General features: G+C 36.6%; 1 protein-coding gene and 1 long non-coding RNA gene across 2 annotated transcripts; both read left to right on the forward strand.

Annotated features, from left to right (window-relative positions):
* Nucleotides 1-8,360: 8,360 nt before the first annotated feature.
* On the forward strand, nt 8,361-11,087 carry LOC130986067 (cold-responsive protein kinase 1-like). Its single transcript, XM_057909346.1, is given in 7 exon segments — nt 8,361-8,392; nt 8,394-8,425; nt 8,643-8,758; nt 8,867-9,077; nt 9,185-9,422; nt 9,740-9,890; nt 10,451-11,087. Coding segments are annotated over 7 exon segments (1,170 nt in total). The 3' UTR covers nt 10,841-11,087.
* Nucleotides 11,088-18,035: 6,948 nt separating this feature from the next.
* Nucleotides 18,036-21,004, forward strand: LOC130986068 (uncharacterized). Its single transcript, XR_009089157.1, has 2 exons — nt 18,036-18,307; nt 20,713-21,004. It is a non-coding gene; the product is annotated as an uncharacterized LOC130986068 (long non-coding RNA).
* The last annotated feature ends 1,006 nt before the right edge of the window (nt 21,005-22,010 follow it).

A 22,010-nucleotide genomic window follows, 5' to 3' on the forward strand; every position in this document is an offset into this window, starting at 1 on the left:
GAGCATTGTCAACGTTGTATTGGAGCTTGGTCGCCATATGTTCTGTTAGCCCCTCATCAACGCCCAAACCCACCAAACAACTTTTTCCAAAGTTCACCTTAAGTCCGGAGATAAGTTCAAAAAGCTTCAAAATATTTTTCACAGCCTCGGGATTCTCCTCTCTATCCTCCATAATGAAAATTGTGTCGTCAGCATATTGTAGGTGAGAAACCTTCACCTTTTCCACACCAATTTTTGCCTATTGGAGAAGACTCACGTCCACTGCTCTGGCAATTAGAGAGTGCAGCCCCTCGGCTACAATTAGGAAGAGAAATGGTGAAATGGGGTCTCCCTGTCGAAGTCCTCTCTCCAAGTAGAATTCCCCAGAAGGCGATCCGTTAACCAACACATTGGCAGAAGCCGAAGATAAACAGCCATTTATCCACTTTCTCCAAGTAGCATCAAAGTTCATTCTCTCCATCATGACCACCTCAAGGAAGTCCCATTCCACCGAGTCATAAGCCTTTGCAAAATCTATCTTAAAGAGTATTCTTCTTTTGCCGATCTTTCTAGTTTCGCTGATTGCTTCATTCAAAATGTTAACTCCATCAAGAATAAATCTCCCACTGATGAATGCACTTTGGTTTTCCGATATGATAGAGTTCACGACCGGCCTCAATCTTCCCGCCAACTCCTTTGCTATAATCTTGTACAGGCTGCCAATAAGGGATATCGATCGAAAATCTTCTAAGTGAAAGATATTTTATGGACTAGATTAGGATATATTTGATATATTCTAATAACCTAATTAATTAGTTATTAGTTGGGCTATTGGACTAATTAATTGTAGACAAAAGAAAAGGCCCGGACCTATTAATCTAGGGTTAATAGGCGGCTATCAGTCTTATAAGAATAAGAATATATTTCTTTTGTCGGACACGTGAAAACACAAGAGAGAAAAACACACACAGCAATATAGTATTCAATCAGGATTTCCTAGCTTTCCATGATTGAAACTTGCACTTGGAATTGTTCCTGCATCGAATCTGCGTACACGTGGATACCTCTAGTTGTGGATCAAATTGCAGGAAACGTCACGATCGTTCTACCACATAACAAGTAAGTTATTCTAACTGTTGTGAGTTTTACCTCTACACATGAATATAATTATAAATCTAGATCTTATCCTTGATTGTATTTCCGCTGCGTATCATTAGATGATGTCAAGGATTACTAACACTAAGGAGTCGGAGTCCCCTTTTTTTGGTATGAGAACAATAAAAGAAGAATTACATCCTCTTGGGATCTTTCCGTTGGTGTGGAATTCCTCCATGAGGCGAAAAAGCTACATTTTAATTGTCTCCCATTCTAATTTCCAAAACATGAAATTAAAACCGTCTGGCCCCGGGCTTTTGTTTGCTTCACAACTCCACACCGCTTCTTTTATTTCTACTTCTGTGAACGGCTGGATCAGCCACTCCTTGTCCTCCTGTGACAGCCTTCGGGCCGCGAAATCTGCAGGGACGGTCGGGAGAATCCTCCTCGTCTTTTTAAAAAACTTCCCAAAGTGGTCCGCCACCTTATTCTTGAGCACAGCCGGGTAATCTATCCACTATCCTCCGAACCACATTCCCGCAATCTCGTTCCTCTTCCTCTGCCCGACAATGATTTTATGGTAGAACCGAGAGTTGGCATCATCCTCCCTCAACCATCGATTTTTGGATTTTTGCACGAGGAGACTGTTCTTGTTTCTTGTGTGGAGAAGAATCCTGGCTCTGATTTCATTTCTCTTCGTTACCTCCTGTTCATCAAGACCGAAGAAATCATCTATCATGTCCTAAAGTTGAAGCTCTTCCTTGCCACTTTTAATCTCCTTATCGATAAAACCAAAAGATGATTTATTTCATTCTTTCAAAGTTGCTTTTAACGCCTTCATTTTCTCTTTGAAAACCAAAAGATGATTTATTCCGTAAATTTATGTTCTTACTATTTTGGTATGAATTGTTTAACATAAAATGACTTTTTGTTTGACTTAACACTATAAGAAACGTCATAGCTTAAAATTCTCATTAGTGACAAATTAATGAAATTGAGGACTCGTAGAAAAGGTCATAAATTGAAAAAAATTCTCATGAATTTTCTCAAGGAAGGGAGAATGATGAGAATGTATTTTGTTAATTATTGGTTGTTAATTATTGGGATGACGTGCCATTTGCCCAAACCTAAAGTTTTGTCGAATTTTAAAAATATAAACTAGTAATTCAAATTTTAATACTCTCTCCGTCCCACGAATCTTGAGTCACTTTCCTTTTTCGGCCGTCCCACGAATCTTGAGTCATTTCCTCATATGGCAAAAAAATTTCCCTTTATTCACATTTTCACTTTTTCACCTACCACACTTAACACACTAAATACTATTTTCTTAAGGGGTAATTGCCCCTAAATACATTACATTTTCCCATTTTCTGGAATCGCACATTACCTTTAAAATCCGCCTCATAATACATAACCTTTATTTTTCTTCTGGAATTGCACATGGTCAGCCAACCACCAACCGAAAAAATGATGTGGATGCCGGAAATGCCACATATACACGCCGGAAAAAAAAAAAATTGATGTGGCGGCCATGTAGGATTTTTTTTTTTTGCTATTAAATTCAAATTTCCAGAATATAGAATTAAGGCATTAATTTCCAAAATTCCCAATTTTCCCCTAAATCCCCTAGTTTTACAATTTCCCATTCGCAACAAATTGTCGAACGGACGGATCTTTATCGGCTTGCGCCGAACCCGATGGTTGGCAACCTAACATCATTGATCGCAACTTTCCCTCACTAGATCCCACGAAAACAGCAATTTCCCATCGCCCCTACAGTTCTACCATAATCAACAACACGACAACAATAAATGCATTTAAACCAGCCAAAAAAGGATTATATCAACTAAATTTTCAGCACAGTAGGCCCTGGATAAAGAAAGCAACCCACGCCAAATGCATAATGAATAATTCAAATTGTCGGCTTGTTCGCTTTAATTGAGTTTGTGGAATCTATGCAAATTAGCAGTTGATGTTAGGGGAAAGATCGCAATCTAAGTTAAATCAACGGCGACACGTTCGTCTCGTGCGCCAGAGCCTTGGTCGTCGGTTCGTCGCGTGTACCAGAGCCTTCGTCGCTGATTCGTGTTGGTGTAATCGCTAGAGCACGTGTATTTGCCGGAGCTGGAGCCTTTCTTGGTGTTGGAGTAATCGCTGGAGCTAGGGCAATGAGGAGCAGATCGCTGGACGCTAGGGCAATTGTGGAGCAGATCGAAATTCAAGTCTAGATGAAACTAGAAAATTTAGGAACAAATTGGAGATTTGAGAAATTAATGCATTAATTCTATATTCTGGAAATTCGAATTTAATAGCAAAAAAAAAAAAAAAATCCTACATGGCTGCCACATCAATTATTTTTTTTCTTTTCCGGCGTGTATCTGTGGCGTTTCCGGCATCCACATTTTTTTTTCCTGTTGGTGGTTGGCTGACCATGTGCAATTTCAGAAGAAAAAGAAAGGTTATTTATTATGAGGCGGATTTTAAAGGTGATGTGCAATTCCAGAAAATGGGAAAAGGTAATGTATTTAGGGGCAATTACCCATTTTTTTAATTCCCGTGCCGAAAAGAATTGATTCAAGATTCGCGGGAAGGAGAGAGTAGTATTCATGTTTTTCGTTCATACACCTCAAGCATTGTAAACTTTCTCGAGTGTTAAGGCTGCGAAAGGCGTCAGAAGCATTGGTGGTTGAGGGAGGCATGAAGGCGGAGATTGTTAAGGTTTGAATTATGTTGATATTGAGGCATACATTCAAAACAAATAAAAATGTATCAACGGAATATCCCATCATCTTCAGTCGTTATATACCCACAAACTGCCATCTGTCATCGCCAACGAGATTAAGCTATTAATCTATGTGTTGGAATTTCCATATGATATAATTATTAAACTAACAATCATATATGATAAATATGTGTTTTTATATAAATTTCATGTACTTCATTCGTCCCATTTATAATGACACAATTTTTCTACGCACAGAGACTAAGAAAAAAAATGTTTAGAGAGTAAAGTAAATGAGGACCACTGGCAAAGATGATGTGTAAAGTAAGTTATGACCAATTGTTTGTGGTGTATAATTAACAAGAACTGATTATTCTAATTATGTCTATTTTTAGAAAGTGTCATAATAAATTGAATAAATTAAAAAAAAATTGTACAATTTCTTTTTGCGACCTTTCACAAAAAATATAATACTCCAAGCTCGTTCCCTATAATTAAACTTTATACACAACAACTCATTAATCATATATTAAAAATGTTAAAACAATTTTCATGTAAATAATTGAAATAGGTCTGAACACCTTGTGATTGTGAATGCCTTTTGTATGACTAGCGTCGAATATTTGAAAAGGGAATTTCTTGTCATGGGTCAAGCAAAAGAATATTTCATACAACTATTCTCTCTCTCTCTCTCTTAATTAATAATATTAAATAAATATATTTAAAAATCGCGTAACATGGGACTTGAACCCAAGACCTTTGACATTAAATATTAACCACTTACCGCTTGGACAACACACACACTATTACTCTTTTTGTTTCATTACAGATGACATATATTTTATTTTAAATTGTCCCATTATAAGTACCATATTTTTATAAATGATAAAATTTAATCTTTAAAAAAGTATAATTCATATCATTTTTAACCAATTTACACATTGTGTCACTTATAATGGTACAAAAAATATACATTTTCTACGTGATACAAAACAAATTAAATCAACGGATGTATTGCCCCACTTAATCACAATAAGTGAGAATATACAATTTACATTCTTGGTTGATTTAGTGGTAAAGTAATCAATGTAAGTGGCTAAGTTTGAATCAATCATCATGTAATTATTAAAATTATTTATTCATCAATATATATATATATATATATATATATATATATATAGGGGGGGGACAATTATTCAATAAACTAGGGGTGGGAATTTCGGGATCGGGTAATCGGGTACCCGATACCCGACCCGAAAAAATCGGGTATCGGGTACCCTATACCCGAAAAATTCGGGATCGGGTTCGGGATCGGGTATTTAGGGTATGAAAAAATCGGGTATCGGGTATACCCGATCGGGTATCGGATATACCCGAAATACCCGAATTATTTATTAAATATATTTTATACTATTTAATTAAATTTAATATGAAAGTTAAAATTAAAACTAAAGCCTAAAAAGTAAAAACTAAGCTGCTATGTTCTCGACTGTTCCCATTCATTTTCAATTCCCAAATCTCAATCCCAATTCCAGATCCCAAATCCCAATCCCAATTCCAGATCCCGTCTCCGGCGACCAGCGGCGCCCCTCGCCCGCCCGCCGTTCTCCTCGGCCGTCGCCAGTGGGAAGCTCGTTCCCAGTCCCACCGCGACCCTCGCCCAGTCGCTCCGCCTCCGAGCTCCGACGACAGCGGCGCCCAGTCGCTCCGCCTCCGACGTAGCTGAACCTCCCACCCCGTCAGCCGTCCCATTCCCGTCGAATCGCCCCCACCGCGCCGCGCCTCCTACTCCTGGACTTCCAGATTTCCAGTTCGAGAATCCCTCCGCGCCTCCCACTTCTTCTTCTTCTTTTTCTTTTTTTTTTTTTTTTCTTTTTTTTTTTTTTTAAAAAAATACAGATTTTCTATGTTAATGTTGAATTGGAATTGATTTGTATGATTTTCTTGATCTGTATGAATTTCGACTGAATTTCGACAATGTCACAAATTATTTGAACTTGCTGCTCTGCTGCTGCTTTGAATTGGGCTCTGTTTAGGGAAAAGGGTATGAAACTATCGGGTATTTCGGGTACCCGAATACCCGAATCGGATACCCGACTCGGGTATTAGGGTACCCGATTTCAGAATCGGGTTCGGGATCGGGTGGGGGTTTTGGTCAATTTTCGGGTTCGGGTACCCGATTTTTTCGGGTAGGGTACCCGAACCCGACCCGATTCCCAGCCCTACAATAAACCACTCTTATTTTAAGAATTACGAACGAGCAAAAATGTATGAATTTTATGTATAACATGTATGAATTCACTGTATAAAGGTATGAATTGTGAAAAATAAATTTTTGCTACCTTTGGGATTCGAACTCAGGACTATGAATTCATCCAACATGGTGATAAATCAACCGTAGATCTTGATGATCTAAGGGCTGAAAATGATTCATAATTTATATTTTAAGAAGCATTCTTATTTTAGCCTCTCCTATATAATTTACAAATGAGTCGTATTATCGTCAATATCTACAATCTTAAATTTACAGTACATCATGGTTCAATTATTATTATTATTATTATTTTAAGTTTTTGTTTATTAGCGTGCATATAACTTATAGTTAAATTTAAGAATATGTGACATTGAAAAAGTATATATAGATTGTAAAATTATTTATGATACAAATTTTATATGGTACCACAATCTCGAGTCCATGTTCACTGCATCTCGGTCTTTAAATTTAATATCACAGTTATTAAATAAAAAAGAGAGTTCATAATCTGTATTTGTTGGTTTATAGTAGAGTGGTTAATGAATGAGACTAAAGCTTCCAAACTTGAGTTTACTGTGATTTTTAAATTTAAGTATTAGTATTAAATATATATAAAAAAGAATCCATAATTTTCATTTTTAAGTCCAGAAATTGTGTATTTGTGTTTGCCATGTAAACAATCTTCTATGAAATTCTCACGGGCAAAGCGAATGAGAATTTGTAAATTATAGTAATATATAAATAAAAGATCTACCTGCAAATTATAGATTGATGAGAATTTTAGTCAGTCATAAATAGAACATTTTTTATTCCCACATATGAAATTGAAATTTCAACTTCTTTAGAAGAAAACATTCAGTGTGGATCTGAATTAGAGTTTTTTACTAGAAATAAAGGTTTAAACACAGAAAACGTGACGCTTAACCCTAAAAACCTTTAAATAGTTTTGGGATTACATAAAAGCAAGTTGTTTTACTTTTGCAAGTGGAGGCCAAAAAATTAAAGAAAAATGCAAGTGCTATATAATAAATTGGATTTAGAAAAGGAAGAGGTGTGAAAACGAGGTGGCCCACTTGACGAGAGGAGAGAAGGTCATACACCGCGGTTGACTTTTATGGTCTTCTCTTCTCTACAATTCATTCTAGTCTTCTTTGGCAGCACATTTTTTTTTCTTTTCTTCTTCCTTCTACTTATTTTTGGCACACGAATTACTAATTTACGGCGCTTAGATTTGCTAAAATATATTGAGCTTGCGTATGTGGAAGATCCTAGATTTCACGTGACAATTTGGGCAGAAAATATTCTTCTCTACACACCTGATATTTTATTTTGATTTATTCTCTTCTGCTATCGTCCTTCAACTGCAGTTCGTTTCCGTCAATCAAGATTTCGGAGCTTCTTGTTTTCTGGGGCTAGCTGCAGGTGCTTTTTCCCAGCTGTGTTATTTTAATTTATGTTGTTTCCATTAATCTCTCTCTCTCTCTCTCTCTTGCTACTGATTGATCAGGGTTTTTTCCCCTTCTTTTCTCATAGGTCAAGACATAATTTTTTTTCTCTTAGTGTGGTTTTTGGATAGGAAGACATTGCAAGTTTAGTGTTGCAAAAATTATGTGTAGGCCAGCTTCAGATTAGAGCTTATGCATTTATTACAGCTGTCGCAAGACTTTTGTCCATATCAGAAGTGGGGAAGTAATCACATATGGAATTTCATTAGTTGCACATATCAACTGTCTAAAAAATCAGAGTTTGATGTATATTTTCAATTCTCTTGTTGCATTTCTTGATTTTGATAAATGTGGCGTCCTTTCATTCTCTTATGAGAGCGTCTAATGTTTTACGTACTAATTTGATGCTCGAGCTACTACTCACCAGAGTTCTACATAGCTTTATTGTTGTAGATATTTGGGACATACATGTAGATTGCAATGTATAACGTTCCTAGCTAGATTGAGGAAGCCAGTTTAGAATTTTGATTCATTTCGTAAGAGATGTCTTGTATAACTCCCTAGATGAGCTCAGTAACATGTAAGCAAAAATGGGGTCTCTTGCAAAGTAGTAGTAATTGATTATGGATGCACTGCATTCCTTAAAATCTTACACTTATTTGGTTGTTCTGTTGGGGAGCAGATGATTTCGTGTTTCCAAGATCATATCATGGAATTGACTCTGCATCCTTATTTAGTATATATGATATGAATCAACAAGAAGTTTCGAGTTATAATTCTGATCTATAAATCTTTTGTTTGTTGCAGTTTGTACATTCTGAAGCAATCTATCTGTGGCTATAAGCCACTGCTAAATCCTATAGTTATGACCTGTCTATCATTCTTATGTGGACGAAATTTCAGCAACAGGCGATCCGGAGCTTGGGGATGGTAAACCTCTAAAACTTTTGCATATAAATGATCCCTGCAAATTATTGGATGAAAAGTTATTCTTTCTTTTAACTATAATTATACTTCTTCTTGAGTGACCTGTTCATTCTTGAAGCTGCTATTGCTTATTTGTTTATATTTCTTTTGTGTATTTGCAGTTATTTTTTTATCTCATATCACCTTTGTGTTGATACTAATGAAGCTAAATCATTTACAGAGCTCTCAGGACTGCAAAATGTTATTCTATACTCATACAAGGAGCTGGCAATTGCAACCAATGATTTTAGTCCAGCGAATAAAATTGGGGAGGGAGGATTTGGTTCCGTCTATAAGGTAAAAGAGGCTTGTCTTATATTTCTCATCACATTTGGTAACAGGATTTAGTTATACTTTTTGGAGGCGACTATGCAGAATTCTGATGGAAATTCTCTTGGATAATAGGGAAAACTTAAGAATGGGCAGATGGCTGCAATTAAGGTTCTCTCTGCTGAATCGAGACAAGGAGTGAGAGAGTTCTTGACGGAGATTCAAGTGATTTCAGATATAGAGCATGAAAATCTAGTCAAGCTTTATGGTTGTTGTGTGGAACGGAATCAAAGAATTCTGGTTTACAACTACCTTGAGAATAACAGTCTAGCAAAGACACTTCTTGGTACGCTATCTCGAATTCTGTTGTAGAGATTATACTCCTTGTTAACATAACTATCTATATTTTGCATTGTTAGGTAAGTTTGTCTGATGGTCTCTAACCATCTACAGGTGGAGGTTACTGCAGCATCCATTTTAGCTGGCGAATGCGAGTTAAAATTTGCACTGGAGTGGCTAGGGGGCTTGCCTATCTTCATGAGGAAGTTAGACCACATATAGTCCATCGAGACATCAAAGCAAGCAATATTCTTCTAGACAAAGATCTGACCCCAAAAATTTCAGATTTTGGTCTTGCCAAGCTCATCCCAGCAAACATGACTCATGTTAGTACACGTGTTGCAGGAACCATGTAAGTTGCAAGATCTCATTTGACTTCTGAGAGCATGCATGCCTGATGCCTTCATGGAATTGAATCCAATGGTTTCTGTTTTTTGGACTTCAAATCTCATACAAACATTTTTCATCTGAAAAGAATTTGATTGGAGTTTATTTAGAAGTTTTTTGTCAAGACAATTATTTTCCTTTTTTTACTTTAATTTTTAATGCTAGGTTTAGCTGTACGTAAAATGTTTTAACGGCACAAATTGAAGACTACATGAACATGCCTTTGTTCCCGTTCTTTTCTCGATCATGTATTAACTTTTGAGCATGTTTCTGTTGTTGCAGAGGTTATTTGGCACCAGAATACGCGATAAGAGGTCAGTTGACACGGCGTGCAGATATTTACAGTTTTGGGGTTCTTCTTATTGAGATAGTCAGCGGGAGATGCAATACAAATACACGATTACCCATAGAAGAACAGTATATTCTTGAAAGGGTATGCAATTAGTTAAAAACCACCTACACTCATCAATTTTGCTGCTATAATCTCTTTGAAAAAGCTTTCCTCGCGTCATAATAATGTGTGGAGATGATGACCACACTTTGCAAAAATGAACCATCAACTAGTGTTTAACTTAAATGATTTGAAAATTTTCATATAGCTACACTATTCTCCATAGATGAGGTCAGTTTTGTTAAACGGTGTTCTGCCTTTTCCTCTTACATCATAGATGCCTGTTATGTTCTTATTTAACAATGACTTTAATGTATAAAATAGTTTGAATGCTAGTTCTTTCCACTATTGGAGTGAACACAACTTACAGGCTTTGCTGTATCTTACACGCATACTGTATGCTCGTTTAGCTGTCTTTTTGTTGCATAAACAAGTGATGTAGTCTTATGGGGTTGTGTTTTCGAGCTTCTTTGAATGGCCTGATGCTCTCATGGAGACACTTATGATCTTGTCATGTTTGTTATATAGATAGCCCTTTAAATAGTTATTATTACTCTGAGACACTAAAAAATGGTTGGATTCTGTTGTATCTGTGGGTGCAGACATGGCAACTTTATGAGAGAAAAGAGCTTGTGTTACTGGTAGACACAGCGCTCAATGGAGATTTTGATGCGGAACAGGCTTGCAAGTTCTTGAAGATCGGTCTGCTGTGCACGCAGGACTCTCCAAAGCTTCGACCCTCCATGTCAACTGTTGTTCGAATGCTTACTGGAGAGAAAGATTTCGATGAAGATGAGGCAATCACGAAACCGGGGTTGATCTCTGATTTCATGGACTTGAAGATCAAAAGCGATCCCAAGCCAAAGCCCGACGATGCTCACCACACATCATCAAATTTCAACTCGGATACCATGGGGAACTCAACATGGACTTCTGCACCTTCTTCTCACGCTACCTTCTCTTTTACTGCCGTTTATGATCGCAGCTCGTGATTATTTCAAGACAAATCCGCTCATTTGAGGGATTATTTTTTTATTTGTTAGAAAGTTTGTTATAGTTTTCTTGTAGAATTTGTGGCTCGCTTGGCTTGCTTAGATCCCCCAACCCCCTCCTTTTCTGCTGGTTTTTGTTTGAAGGTTGTGCTTCTCATGAGACGAGATAGCTGTGTAAATGATGTTATCTATGTAAAATTGATTCTATAAATCTGGAACTCCTGTATAGTTTCTCTTTCTTCGACAACTTCAAGTGTTATCTCCGTTTTACAGCCGACTTTTCCTTTTTTTTTTTTTTAGAATTACAAGAGGTATTTATTATATAATCAAATAAGCAATTCATACGCATACGAGATCTCTACATCGCACAAAGATGCAAAACTATCCGCATGCATGTGAGATCATTATCTACACAAAAAAGTGGGAAAACTACCCTCATGTAGGCGGGACCACTATCCACACAAAAGTGAAAAAACTACCTGCATGCAGTCGAGATTGAATCCAAGACCTCTTTCAAATGAAAGTCTTTAGGCACTTCAGCTTTGCCACTTGAGCTAGGCCTTTTCGGCCCTTTAACTTTATTTTACAGCAAAAGTTACTCTATCTAGGGTGTGCATCGATCGGTTCGACCAACCCACTAACCGATTTTTTACAAACCGATTGGTCCCTAAAAATTATTTGAACATGTTTGTTCACGCAGAACCTTGATTTATTCGAATAAATTATTAACTTATTCGGAAGTTCATAGATTCGTTCTCCATTATCTCAACATATAACATTCTCTATTGAACCTTTTTCTATTCGTTCATGTGTTAACTAATTGTTTCGATAAAACCTTAACTAAGAAAACATTGCCTCGATAAAACCTAGGTGCTGTAGCGGCACACGGCTCGCTGGAGCGCGGCTCAAGCCGGCCCAACGAGCCGCGGTAGAGATGCTCTAAGAATTTAAGTATTTTATTTGCTTGTTTTCACGTTTACAAAATGGCTAATTGGTTCAAATTCTTTTGGACTTAGATAGGGAGCAAGTTTGGATTTTTAATGTTCCTAATCGGTTATTGCGTTAGGATGAATAAACGTTGAACGTCATTTGTGATTTGCTCATAAAATAAAATAAGTGCAATTAAAGGTTTGAGGGCAATATTAGTCATATAAACGCGCATTGAATTTATAATCACAATTTGTGATGGATAATGATAGTTATTCAACTTACAATTTACATCACTGACTTTTCCAGCACATATTCGCAATTGTTATTTCTAAAGGTCAACTAATATTTATTTTACTCCATTTAAAGTTGATTCCTGCTCTAATCGTTCTCACCCAATATGTTGCTTCAAAGGAATACAGCATCCATTAATCATAGAATGTGCAACTCGTACTTTTTTTATTATTAATAATAATTACAAGACAAATTCAAATAGGTTGTTGATAGCCAGCTCTATTATATGATAAAGCCACAAATATTTTTAAAATATAGCTACAGTTTATGATTGGGTCTGTTTATTCTTTACATCATTAAGTATTCACATGATGTACATTATTATAAATTAGTGGAACATTTCATTTATTTCGATTGACTTAGTTAGTACACGGTAATATATTTAATTTCTGCAAGATACAATTAATAATTTATTTTGGTAAATGTCAAACCATAGCTAGGCTTATACTCATTCGAAGTCGGTGGCTTTTCCCCACGTAAAGTCTCTCTGCTTGATCTCTTCGCATTTTCGGTTGTTTACCTTTTCAGTTTACAACTGAATATAAATAAAAATCGAATTCACTTAGGGGGGTGTATTCGTTCAGGATTTTAATAGATTTCTGCAGATATTTAAAATCTGGGTGTATTCGTTTAAGACTTTTAAAAGTCTATGAAAATCTGGGTGTATTCATTCAAGACTTTTAAAATTCTATAAAAATCCAGAGGTATTCGTTTCAGACTTTTAAAAATCTATGAAAATCTAGAGGTATTTAAAAATCCATGGATTTTAAAATTGGACTGATTTTCATTGATTTCATTCAAAAAATACACATGAACAATCCGACCTCAAACCACGAGAATTCGGAAATCTTCAAATTCCAGCGCTGGCTGGGCTCCAGCGGCCGCGGCTTGAAGAAGCCAGCGTTGGCTGCGCTCCAGCGGCCGCTGCGCGAAGTATTTATGGTTTGATCCCTAATTCTACTAATTAAAGTCCACTACGAGATGTCCCCCTAAATTAATTTCCAAATCTAATTTACCAATAATTTATTGCAATACGACCTATTGTTGTCAAGTACACAGACACAGACACAAATGCATCACCTTTTGTACTTGATAATTTTGATGAATATTTGTTTATAAGCAATTCTTGTTTCCGACTTCAGCAAAAGAGGCTATAGTTGACAGCAGTCTAACCAGCGATCGCTGGATATTAAATCTTATGAAGTCAGCGGTCGCTGGCACCCAGCGATCGCTGGGCACTGGGTCCAGCGCTCACTTAAAGCCAACGAGTGCTGGGATTTTTGGTTTCAAATCCGTAAAAATCACGTCAAATTCTTGTTAAAATCCGTCCAAAATCTGTGCAGATTCCTGTTTAGAATTCAAAAATACATGAAGAATCTGTGTGGAATATGTAGATTTTAAAAATCCAGAGATTTTAAAAATCTACAGAATTCCTGAACGAATACACCCCCCTTAATATGCTATGTCTGTTCATTTGAAAAATAAAATCAAACGCGATACAAAAGAATAAAATAAAAATTAAAATCGCTTGATATGCTCTGAATGTATAATTTGTACATATATAGAGAAAAAAAAATCAAAGAAAATGCTATAGGTTGTGGGAATGAGAATTGATTTGAATAAATCAATAAAATCTATGAAAATTATTGTAACGCATGAATACCCATTTAAATTTTGGGTTCGAATTGATTTGTAATGCTTACTGTTCTTTGCAGCTCATGTAGAGTTCGGTTTAAGTATTGATAACTTGAGTCAGACTGATAAACTTGAAGAAAGTTTTATTCTTATGTTGATTGCAATGCAAATGGTTAGTGTGCTAAAATGTTTAGCAGATAAAGTAACACTGAATCGAAATACAGATTGTAAAAGCACAATCAGTTTGCTCGGTTTGAATGTATTCAATTTGTTGATCATATGTTTGAAAAACAGTTTGAGCAAAACAACAAAACTGAAGTAAAAGCATAAAATACAACACACAAGCAATTTAACGTGGTTCGAAGCAACTCCTCCTACATACACGACCTTGATAAATAGGGGAATCCCTTAACCATGGATTCCTTATTTTATAATTGCAAGTCAATTTGACTAGTCAGTTTTCTAAGACTGATTACACAGGTTTCGTGGCTGTGACAGTTGAGAAATTTATGCTATTGCAATATCGTGCTGACAATTAATGTAGATTGTCACCGAATGCTATTTCCCGGTAGCTCCCGTTACTTCGCCAATTTTCAGACTTCTCACATAAAGCCTACTTGTTGTCTTCTCTTCACTTCTACACTTATCTTTTACAATGAGTGGGAGTTTCGGAGGGGGTTCTCCAACTAAGTTAACACATTGTTACAATTAAGAACAGTTGAAAAAATCAGTGTGTTCGAATCTAGGTTTAGGATGTTTACAATGAAAAATGTCTAGTTTAGGAACTTCTAATGTATTCTCAAGTTTAAACATCAAATTTTACAGTGTAGAACAAGTTCCTTTTGGGGCAATTGTTGTTCTCGAAAGTTTATATGAAGAACAGTAATGCCGGAGAGCTTCCACCTTTCCCACGCGTATCTTGAGCTTCTGTCATATATATAGACATGAATTTGAATATAGCCGTTGGAGAGATCTTTCTTCAAATCTGATCTATTGTTCGTTGAAATTTTCCCGTTTTATCAAGGAATGATTGTGATAGTTGGATCTGCACATCTGTATGTTGATGTTAATATTCAACATACATCCTTGTACATTTTTTTTGAAAAGTGGGATTCATGTTTAATGCGAAATCTGTAGCACTAAATGCCCGAAATGACTTGATACAATTTGAAAGTTGACTTTGTTTTAGACTTGTTGACTTCAGGACTGACGTGGCATAAGTGAGTATGAATATGTGTCAGCTTCGGATCCTTCAGTCAGTCAGCTTGAGTAGACTGATGTTTCCATCAGTTCGTAATTCATTCCTTGTAAAGTCCTCGTGTTGGTGGCCTGACACGAACCTGATCTGTTTGGTCGTCTGTTGATCCTTAGACTCTGGTTCTTCTCATAAGCTAGATCTCCTTAGCAGTTAGATATTCAACTGAGATTTCAACAACCTTTCACTTCTTCACAAAATTTCTCTAAATCATTTATTCTTAAACTTAGGTTTCAGTATACTGCATTTCAACTGAGATTTTCCTGATCCTTCAGCTAGTTTTGGTCATCATGACGGTTTATTTCATTGAGTTTTGGCATTAATCAAAATATAGAATTTTTCCGACAACATGTATCACGATGTGTCTCAGTCTCTCCTGTACACTTGAGACTTTTGGTCTGTCAATAAACCTTGGTCTGTAACGGTCTGGTGGCACAGGCTTTCCAGATGTGTAACTATCGAAAATTGATGGCTCCATTCATGATTGTCATCAAGATTATGCCTTTACAAGTCCTTCTAGAGTGGCTATATATAATTGTATTTGTAGGTGCATCAAATAGATATCATAACATATCAACATACATCCATACACTTTAAAAGCACGCAAAATTCTGCATAGTTGCTCAGTTCTCAACCTTTTGTCGAGTTCGCAGGAGCTCGTCCGATTTTCAGTGTTGAAATCATAGATATGTAAGTTATTTTATCTGTGAGGAAATTACGTCAATACTGTGAGCACTGGTCGAAGCGTAAACTATCTTGCGGACAAGAGGTATCTGATTTATGCTTAATTGTTCTAAATTTTGGGGTTTGCATGTGTGTATTCTAAGATAAATCTTCTGAAAATTGGTGCGTTTTATGGTTTGTTTTATACTTTGCAGGAGATTTAGGTTTTATAGATGGAAGAGTGCAATTTTGGAGATTTTAGATGAAAATGGCGTTTTTTAGGAGTACTCTGTTGTGCAGAGCTGAAAAGCCCGCGCCAGAGCCGAAAAGCCCGCTGCAGAGCAGAGCAGCGAGGATAACTCTATAGCAGAGCAGAGCTGAAGTCTCCAGAGCTGAACTTCCCTATCAGAGCTGAAATCTCCAGAGCAGAACAAACTTGTCAGAGCAGAGCTAAACTCGGAAGAGCAGAGCTAAATCGACAGAGCTGACTTACATGCCAGAACTAAAGATCGACAAAGTCAACTTTACAGAGCTGACTTTTCAGCTCTGCACTTCTCGCCAAATCTAAACTTTGCAGAGCTGAATTTCAGCTCTGCCATGCATTTGCAGAGCCGAGTTTTCAGAGTTCGCTAAATGTTGCAGAGCTGCGATTTTCGCCAGAGTTGAGGTATTTTGCAGAGCACGTTGCCAGCTGGACTTACCTTTGTCTACACGATTCTATTGCCTTTAGAGTCCAGTTTTGCATGGCAATTTTGATAGTGATCAAGAGGGAGTTGAAGTCTATAAATAGGGCCTTGTTATTCATTGTAAAATAATCCCTTTGCCCTAATTTTTGTCCGCCTTTGAGAATCGTTCTTCCGTTGGCAGCCAAGACTTAGGCGTTTTTATTGCTTTCTTAGTTCTTTCATAGTTTTCGAATTTCATTGTTCTAAGTTAGTTTTTGATTTAGTTTTGTTTAGTTTATTCTTGGATTGTGATTGAGTGACACGATTGCACGTTCAAGACGTTTACGGTATTTCGTATTTTAATTCAATTTATTTTTGTTTAATCATGTTTATGCTTTTCGTTTATGTTTATGCTTTCTTTTCAATTATGCAATTTAAATTATGCACTTTAGTTTCACGCCTAGATTAGAGGTTTTTAATTTACAAGTCTTTAATTTCTTAAGTTAGATTTATTTTAAGTTGTTTAAATCTTGCCTAGGGTTTTCATAGTTTTTTGCCTAGATTAATTTACAAGTTTAATTTTACTTTTCAAGTCGAGTTTAATTTACGAAGTTTTATAGTTTTTAAATCAAACCTTTACTGTTTTTCTGCGATACAATTAGAAGTCCTTAAAAATCTTCCTTGAGAGATGACACTGGGTCAACTTACCATCACTAGGATGTCCTTGTTCTATTGCAAGTCAACTTAGAGGTGTTTCTAGTTGAGTCAGTCTCTTCGACTCGACTTCTAGTTCATTCACATATTCTCATTATTCTATTTTCTGGTTTGTCCGCTAGGTTATAGTTCTTTTGTTTTGTAGTTCGTTTGTTGATTCTAGTCGCTTACTATTGTCATGTTGGAGTATGTATTGTCTCCACTTCTTCTTCTTCTTCTGTTATTGTACTTCGTTTTACACCCAACATGTGTACCACATTTTCAACAATTAATTTATTAATTTTCACAATAAATTTATCATGTGTTGATTGTTAGTAGTTTATGTTTTAAACTATGAACTAGATATACTCTCCATGCAATGCGCGAATAATATTTCATATTTTTTAAAATTTTAAATTATATATAAATTTTCAATAGCTTTAAAATTTATGAATTGTAACAAAAATTTGATATTACAAAGTTGATTTAATTGTTAAAATAATATTTTAATTGTACTCATATATTGAACTAATATATATTTTATAATTTTAATTTAAAAATTATAATTTAGAACTACATTAAATTTATTTAAATGCAAATGAGATTTATATTCAATATTTCTTTAATAATAATAATAATAATAATAATAATAATAATAATAATAATAATAATAATAATAATAATAATAATAATAATAATAATAAATAGTAGCCATGTAATACCCCGTTTCCCCGAGCTAAATTTATAATTTTTTTTAAACTTAGATTTAAGATGATTCACGCCAGAATGAGAAAAATAATTTACTTTAATTCCAACAAAAAGTGATTTACAAAATTATTTGTAAATTTAGTTATTTAAATTCTTATGCATTGCATATTTATTTAAATCAAGTATTGAGCATTGAGTATTTATCAAGATATTTATTTAGCGAACCCTGAGAAAATTCTTCAGTTCCAATGATCCAACCGTGAGAGTTTTTAATTGCCAAATCATTCCTTCAATTTATTCACACCAACGTTTTATCTGCCATACCTTTTCTCAGTTGGCCATGCCTTCTCCACTTTACAACACTAAAAATTAGCTAAATTCCCATCCACCACCTACTCCCACCCTGTACTTACTCTCTTTCCAGCTTTAAACCATGATGGAAAGTAAATATTGTAGTCATGTTTCCACTCTTCTCCTACGCCAATAATTCACAAGTCACCAACCTCAACATATACTCATTCAGAGTTCAAGTTTAGCTCAACATATACTCATTCAGAGTTCAAGTTTAGCCAAGAACAACAGGAAGCATATGACAACAGCCGCACGCCTCAATTTATAATTCCAAAGGTCCATTCTTTTCCATTATTTCCCTTACACCATTTGACTGTCAAGTTTCTTCTAGTTGCAAAATACTCATACATTCAGTGTATATATTGTGTATACTTTTATATATACATATGCAAATATTTGAATGAACAAATGACAATTTCATTACAAAATACATATGCAAACAACCTGTTTTTGTATATACATATATGAAGCATGTTTATTTAAAAAGAATAGAATAAAGAGAAGAAGTAGAACTATGTTTTTCCCTTTTGTTGTTGGTATCGTATGTGTGGTGGGCCGAGTCGAGCGGCGTCGGGATGGCGGCGAGCTCGCTGCCGGCCATCCGGCCAAGGGTAGGAGAGGAAGGGCACGGCGGTAGTGCCGCTGCTGCTCGACCACGGACGGAGAAGAGAGAGGGGATTGGCGACGGCGATGGATTTTCCGATCTATTGAGAGAGCCGATCAGTCGGGGGTGAGGGAGAAGTGGCCGGAGCGACGTTTGTCGCCGGGCACGATGGAGTAGCAGCGGGGTGATTAGCGGCTTGTCGCTGCTGCTCCCTGGCGAGCTTCCGCTGCGTCGAGACTTTTGAGCAGTCGAGAGAGAGGAAACCGAGGCAAAGGAGAGAGGAAGATGATGTGGTGAGTCGACGGAAGCGGCGCCGGTCGTGGTGGCTCCAGCCTTCGGCTGGAGAAGATGAACCAGGCGCGGCGGCGACGGTGGCTCGGCTGCTGTTGCCGGAAGGCCGAGAGAGAGATCGCGAGGAAGGTCAACGGCGGCAGTCCACTTCTTCGGCTGTCGTCGGGCGATCTGTGAACGGACGGAGAGAGAAAAGAGGTAGGCGGATGCCGGTGGCGTGGAGCTACTGGTAATCGTCGGTCAAGCTTGAGCATGAGAGAGACGGTGGTGGCGGTTTTGGCCGCTGCTCGCCGGGAGAGAAGAGAGGTGAGGGAGACAGTCGAGAGAAAGATTTGAGGGAGGAGAATAGAGGGGTCGAGGGTGATGGTGAGGATGACAGAGCGGCGCTCATCGCCGGGATGGTGGCACGCGGCCGTGAAGTCCGAGAGAGAGAGAGGGATTGAGATCTGTAATTGTTATGCGTGTGTGTGTGAGCGGCTGAAAGGGGGGGAAGAAAAGGGAGTGGAATGTAGGGTTGGGCTTTGGAGTGGGCTTGAGTGTTGGGCCGGGTTTTAATTAGTGATGGGCTGGGTTTTAATTAGTTTTGGGCCGAGATTTTTTTTATTTATTATGATTGGGCCATTTTCATTTAATCAACTGGGCCGATTTTTATTTAGTTATTGGGTTGGGGTTATTTATTTCTTTTGTTGGGCTGCATTTTAAAAAAAAATGGTTGGCCCTTGTATTTTTTTTATTTAAATGAGCTATGCAGATTTTATTTAAATGAATTGCACTATTTTAATTAATTAGACTTATTAAGTTTGATTAATTATTTTTAATTTGCATAATAATATTATATTATTATTATGTGCATATTTTAAGTAAATTACTTATTATATGCTAAACATGACATGATTTGCATTATATTTTGCAATAAGAATAAAAGTATTTAATTGGTTTTAATTATAATTCCAATCATTAAAGAAAGATGAGTAAGAATATTGTTGGTGTTCTTAACTCAAGAGAAATATTTTCAAGTATTTATTTATTAAATTTTGAAAACCCGGCTAAGTGAATCATAGAATGTTAAGCACTACACCATGACTTAAGATTAGATACAAGGAGACCTATTGAGAATAGATTTCTTGTAGGCTTCGAGCATCAGAAGGATTAGCACTGCTATTCCGATTCAGAGATAAGGTTAAACGACAGGCTTTGCCTATACAGGTGGGCATTACTTTTACTATACGTATATAGAGATCCCCTGCGTGTCGTAGGCCTCTTATACGAATATATGCATGAGATGATTTTAACTGTTAATTTCAGTTTATTATTATGCCCAAATGATAAATGACTCTTATGAAATGAAAATGAAATGTTTATGAAATGAAATGATTGACTGCCAAAAATGTTTATGTTTTTATATGTATCCTATCTGTGTTGGTTCGCCAACTTTAAAGGAAATCCAATTGGGATCCTATGCTAGACAAAGGTCGCTAGCTAGGGTTAACGTGTACACTCATGGAGACCGCGAGTCGCTTGCGAGCGGTCTTGGCGTCCGTGGTAAGGAGGCCTCCTTCCCGGCGCGTGATAGAAAGGAACAGATATGGATCATATGAAGGAAAATGATCGGCCGATCGACTTTATGAAAATGAAAGAAATGTTTTAGTAAGCGCAGGTCTTTCAAGAAAACCCCTGTGTGTTACTGTTATGGCAGTTCAATTTATATATGTATGCATGTTGTATTTTCGGCTATGCCCACTGAGTATTTTTATACTCAGCCCTGCATGTATTTCTAAATGTGCAGGTTGAGCAGTTGATGGAATGGAATGATGTTGAGCGGGTGTTCCTTTGACATTTCAAGAAATGTAACCTTGAGTATACATTTTCATATGTATATCTCACACGTTTTCCGCTGCAAAACACTTTGATTAGGATAACTCTATGTTATGAAGTTGTTACACGTGTTATTGGGTAACCCACCTTAATCAGTTCTCTTTTATGTGTATGTTTTATAAGTATCCAAATGATCATATATGATCCTAGCTTTTTATCTATAAGTGATATTTTCATATACTTTAATGTTAAGTAATTGTCCATTTCCATTTCTTATTGTTCACCCCAAGTCATAACCCCTGTTAACCCGTCATTGGGATAGTGGGATGCGACAGAGTGGTATCAGAGCGGTTCGTTCGCTCTGGCCCTAGAAACCTTATTCTAAAGAGTCGAGTTTAGTTTGATTCTTTATACTTACATGGGTTCATATGGCACCGCTCAACACTCCATTGCATCGTGCTCAATCAAGGAAAGAAGGTAACTGCAGTTTCAGCGTTTTAAAGATGTTAATGTTCTAAAATGCTTCATGAATATGTTTATGTGAAGAGCATGTTATGATGAAATGTTGAATGTTTTGCCTTTCATGGCATATTTTCGCAGTCTATGATGTTATGATCAGATGAATGATAGAAAAGTGACATATGTTTTCCCAGAGAACATAGATTGCTATAAGATGCATGATCACAATTTCAAAAGAACATAGACTACTAGATTAGTAGGATATCTCTACAATCTAGATTCTTAAGGTAATGATTTAGAAGAATGAAAGAGAACTTAGAACGTCTCAGCTCCCTTAAGAAAATGATGGTTCTTTTGAACTACAAAGAGGAATGAAAATATATGTACGAGGTAAAGGAAAAACACAGAATGAAAATACGAGACGAATTCAAGGTAAACGTTGCATCAAAGGTTGAACCATAGTCTCTACGTTCGAATGTTCAAGTGCGACGGAACATCGAATCGACTTTTGCTACACGATAGATTTTAAGAATAGTGTGTTTTGCCTGTGTACGTATGTCTGTGTGTATATGTCTTAAGAGAGGTTTGGGGTTTGAGATCAATAGGATAAGGAACCTTAAGATAAGTTTAGTTGTCATGATGAACTTATGCTTTGTTATGTATAGTATGTTCATGGCTCTCCAAGTTCGGGACGATGTTTCCCGTGTGACTGGGAGGTGATGATGTTGGACCTGGCCAGTCCACATGATCCAAATCTCAGTAGACGTCTTTTGGGTTGAAAACCCATGTGTTTCAACTTTCGGATGAAAA

This window comes from Salvia miltiorrhiza, chromosome 5 (assembly GCF_028751815.1).
Source record: "Salvia miltiorrhiza cultivar Shanhuang (shh) chromosome 5, IMPLAD_Smil_shh, whole genome shotgun sequence".
Lineage (NCBI taxonomy): Eukaryota > Viridiplantae > Streptophyta > Magnoliopsida > Lamiales > Lamiaceae > Salvia > Salvia miltiorrhiza.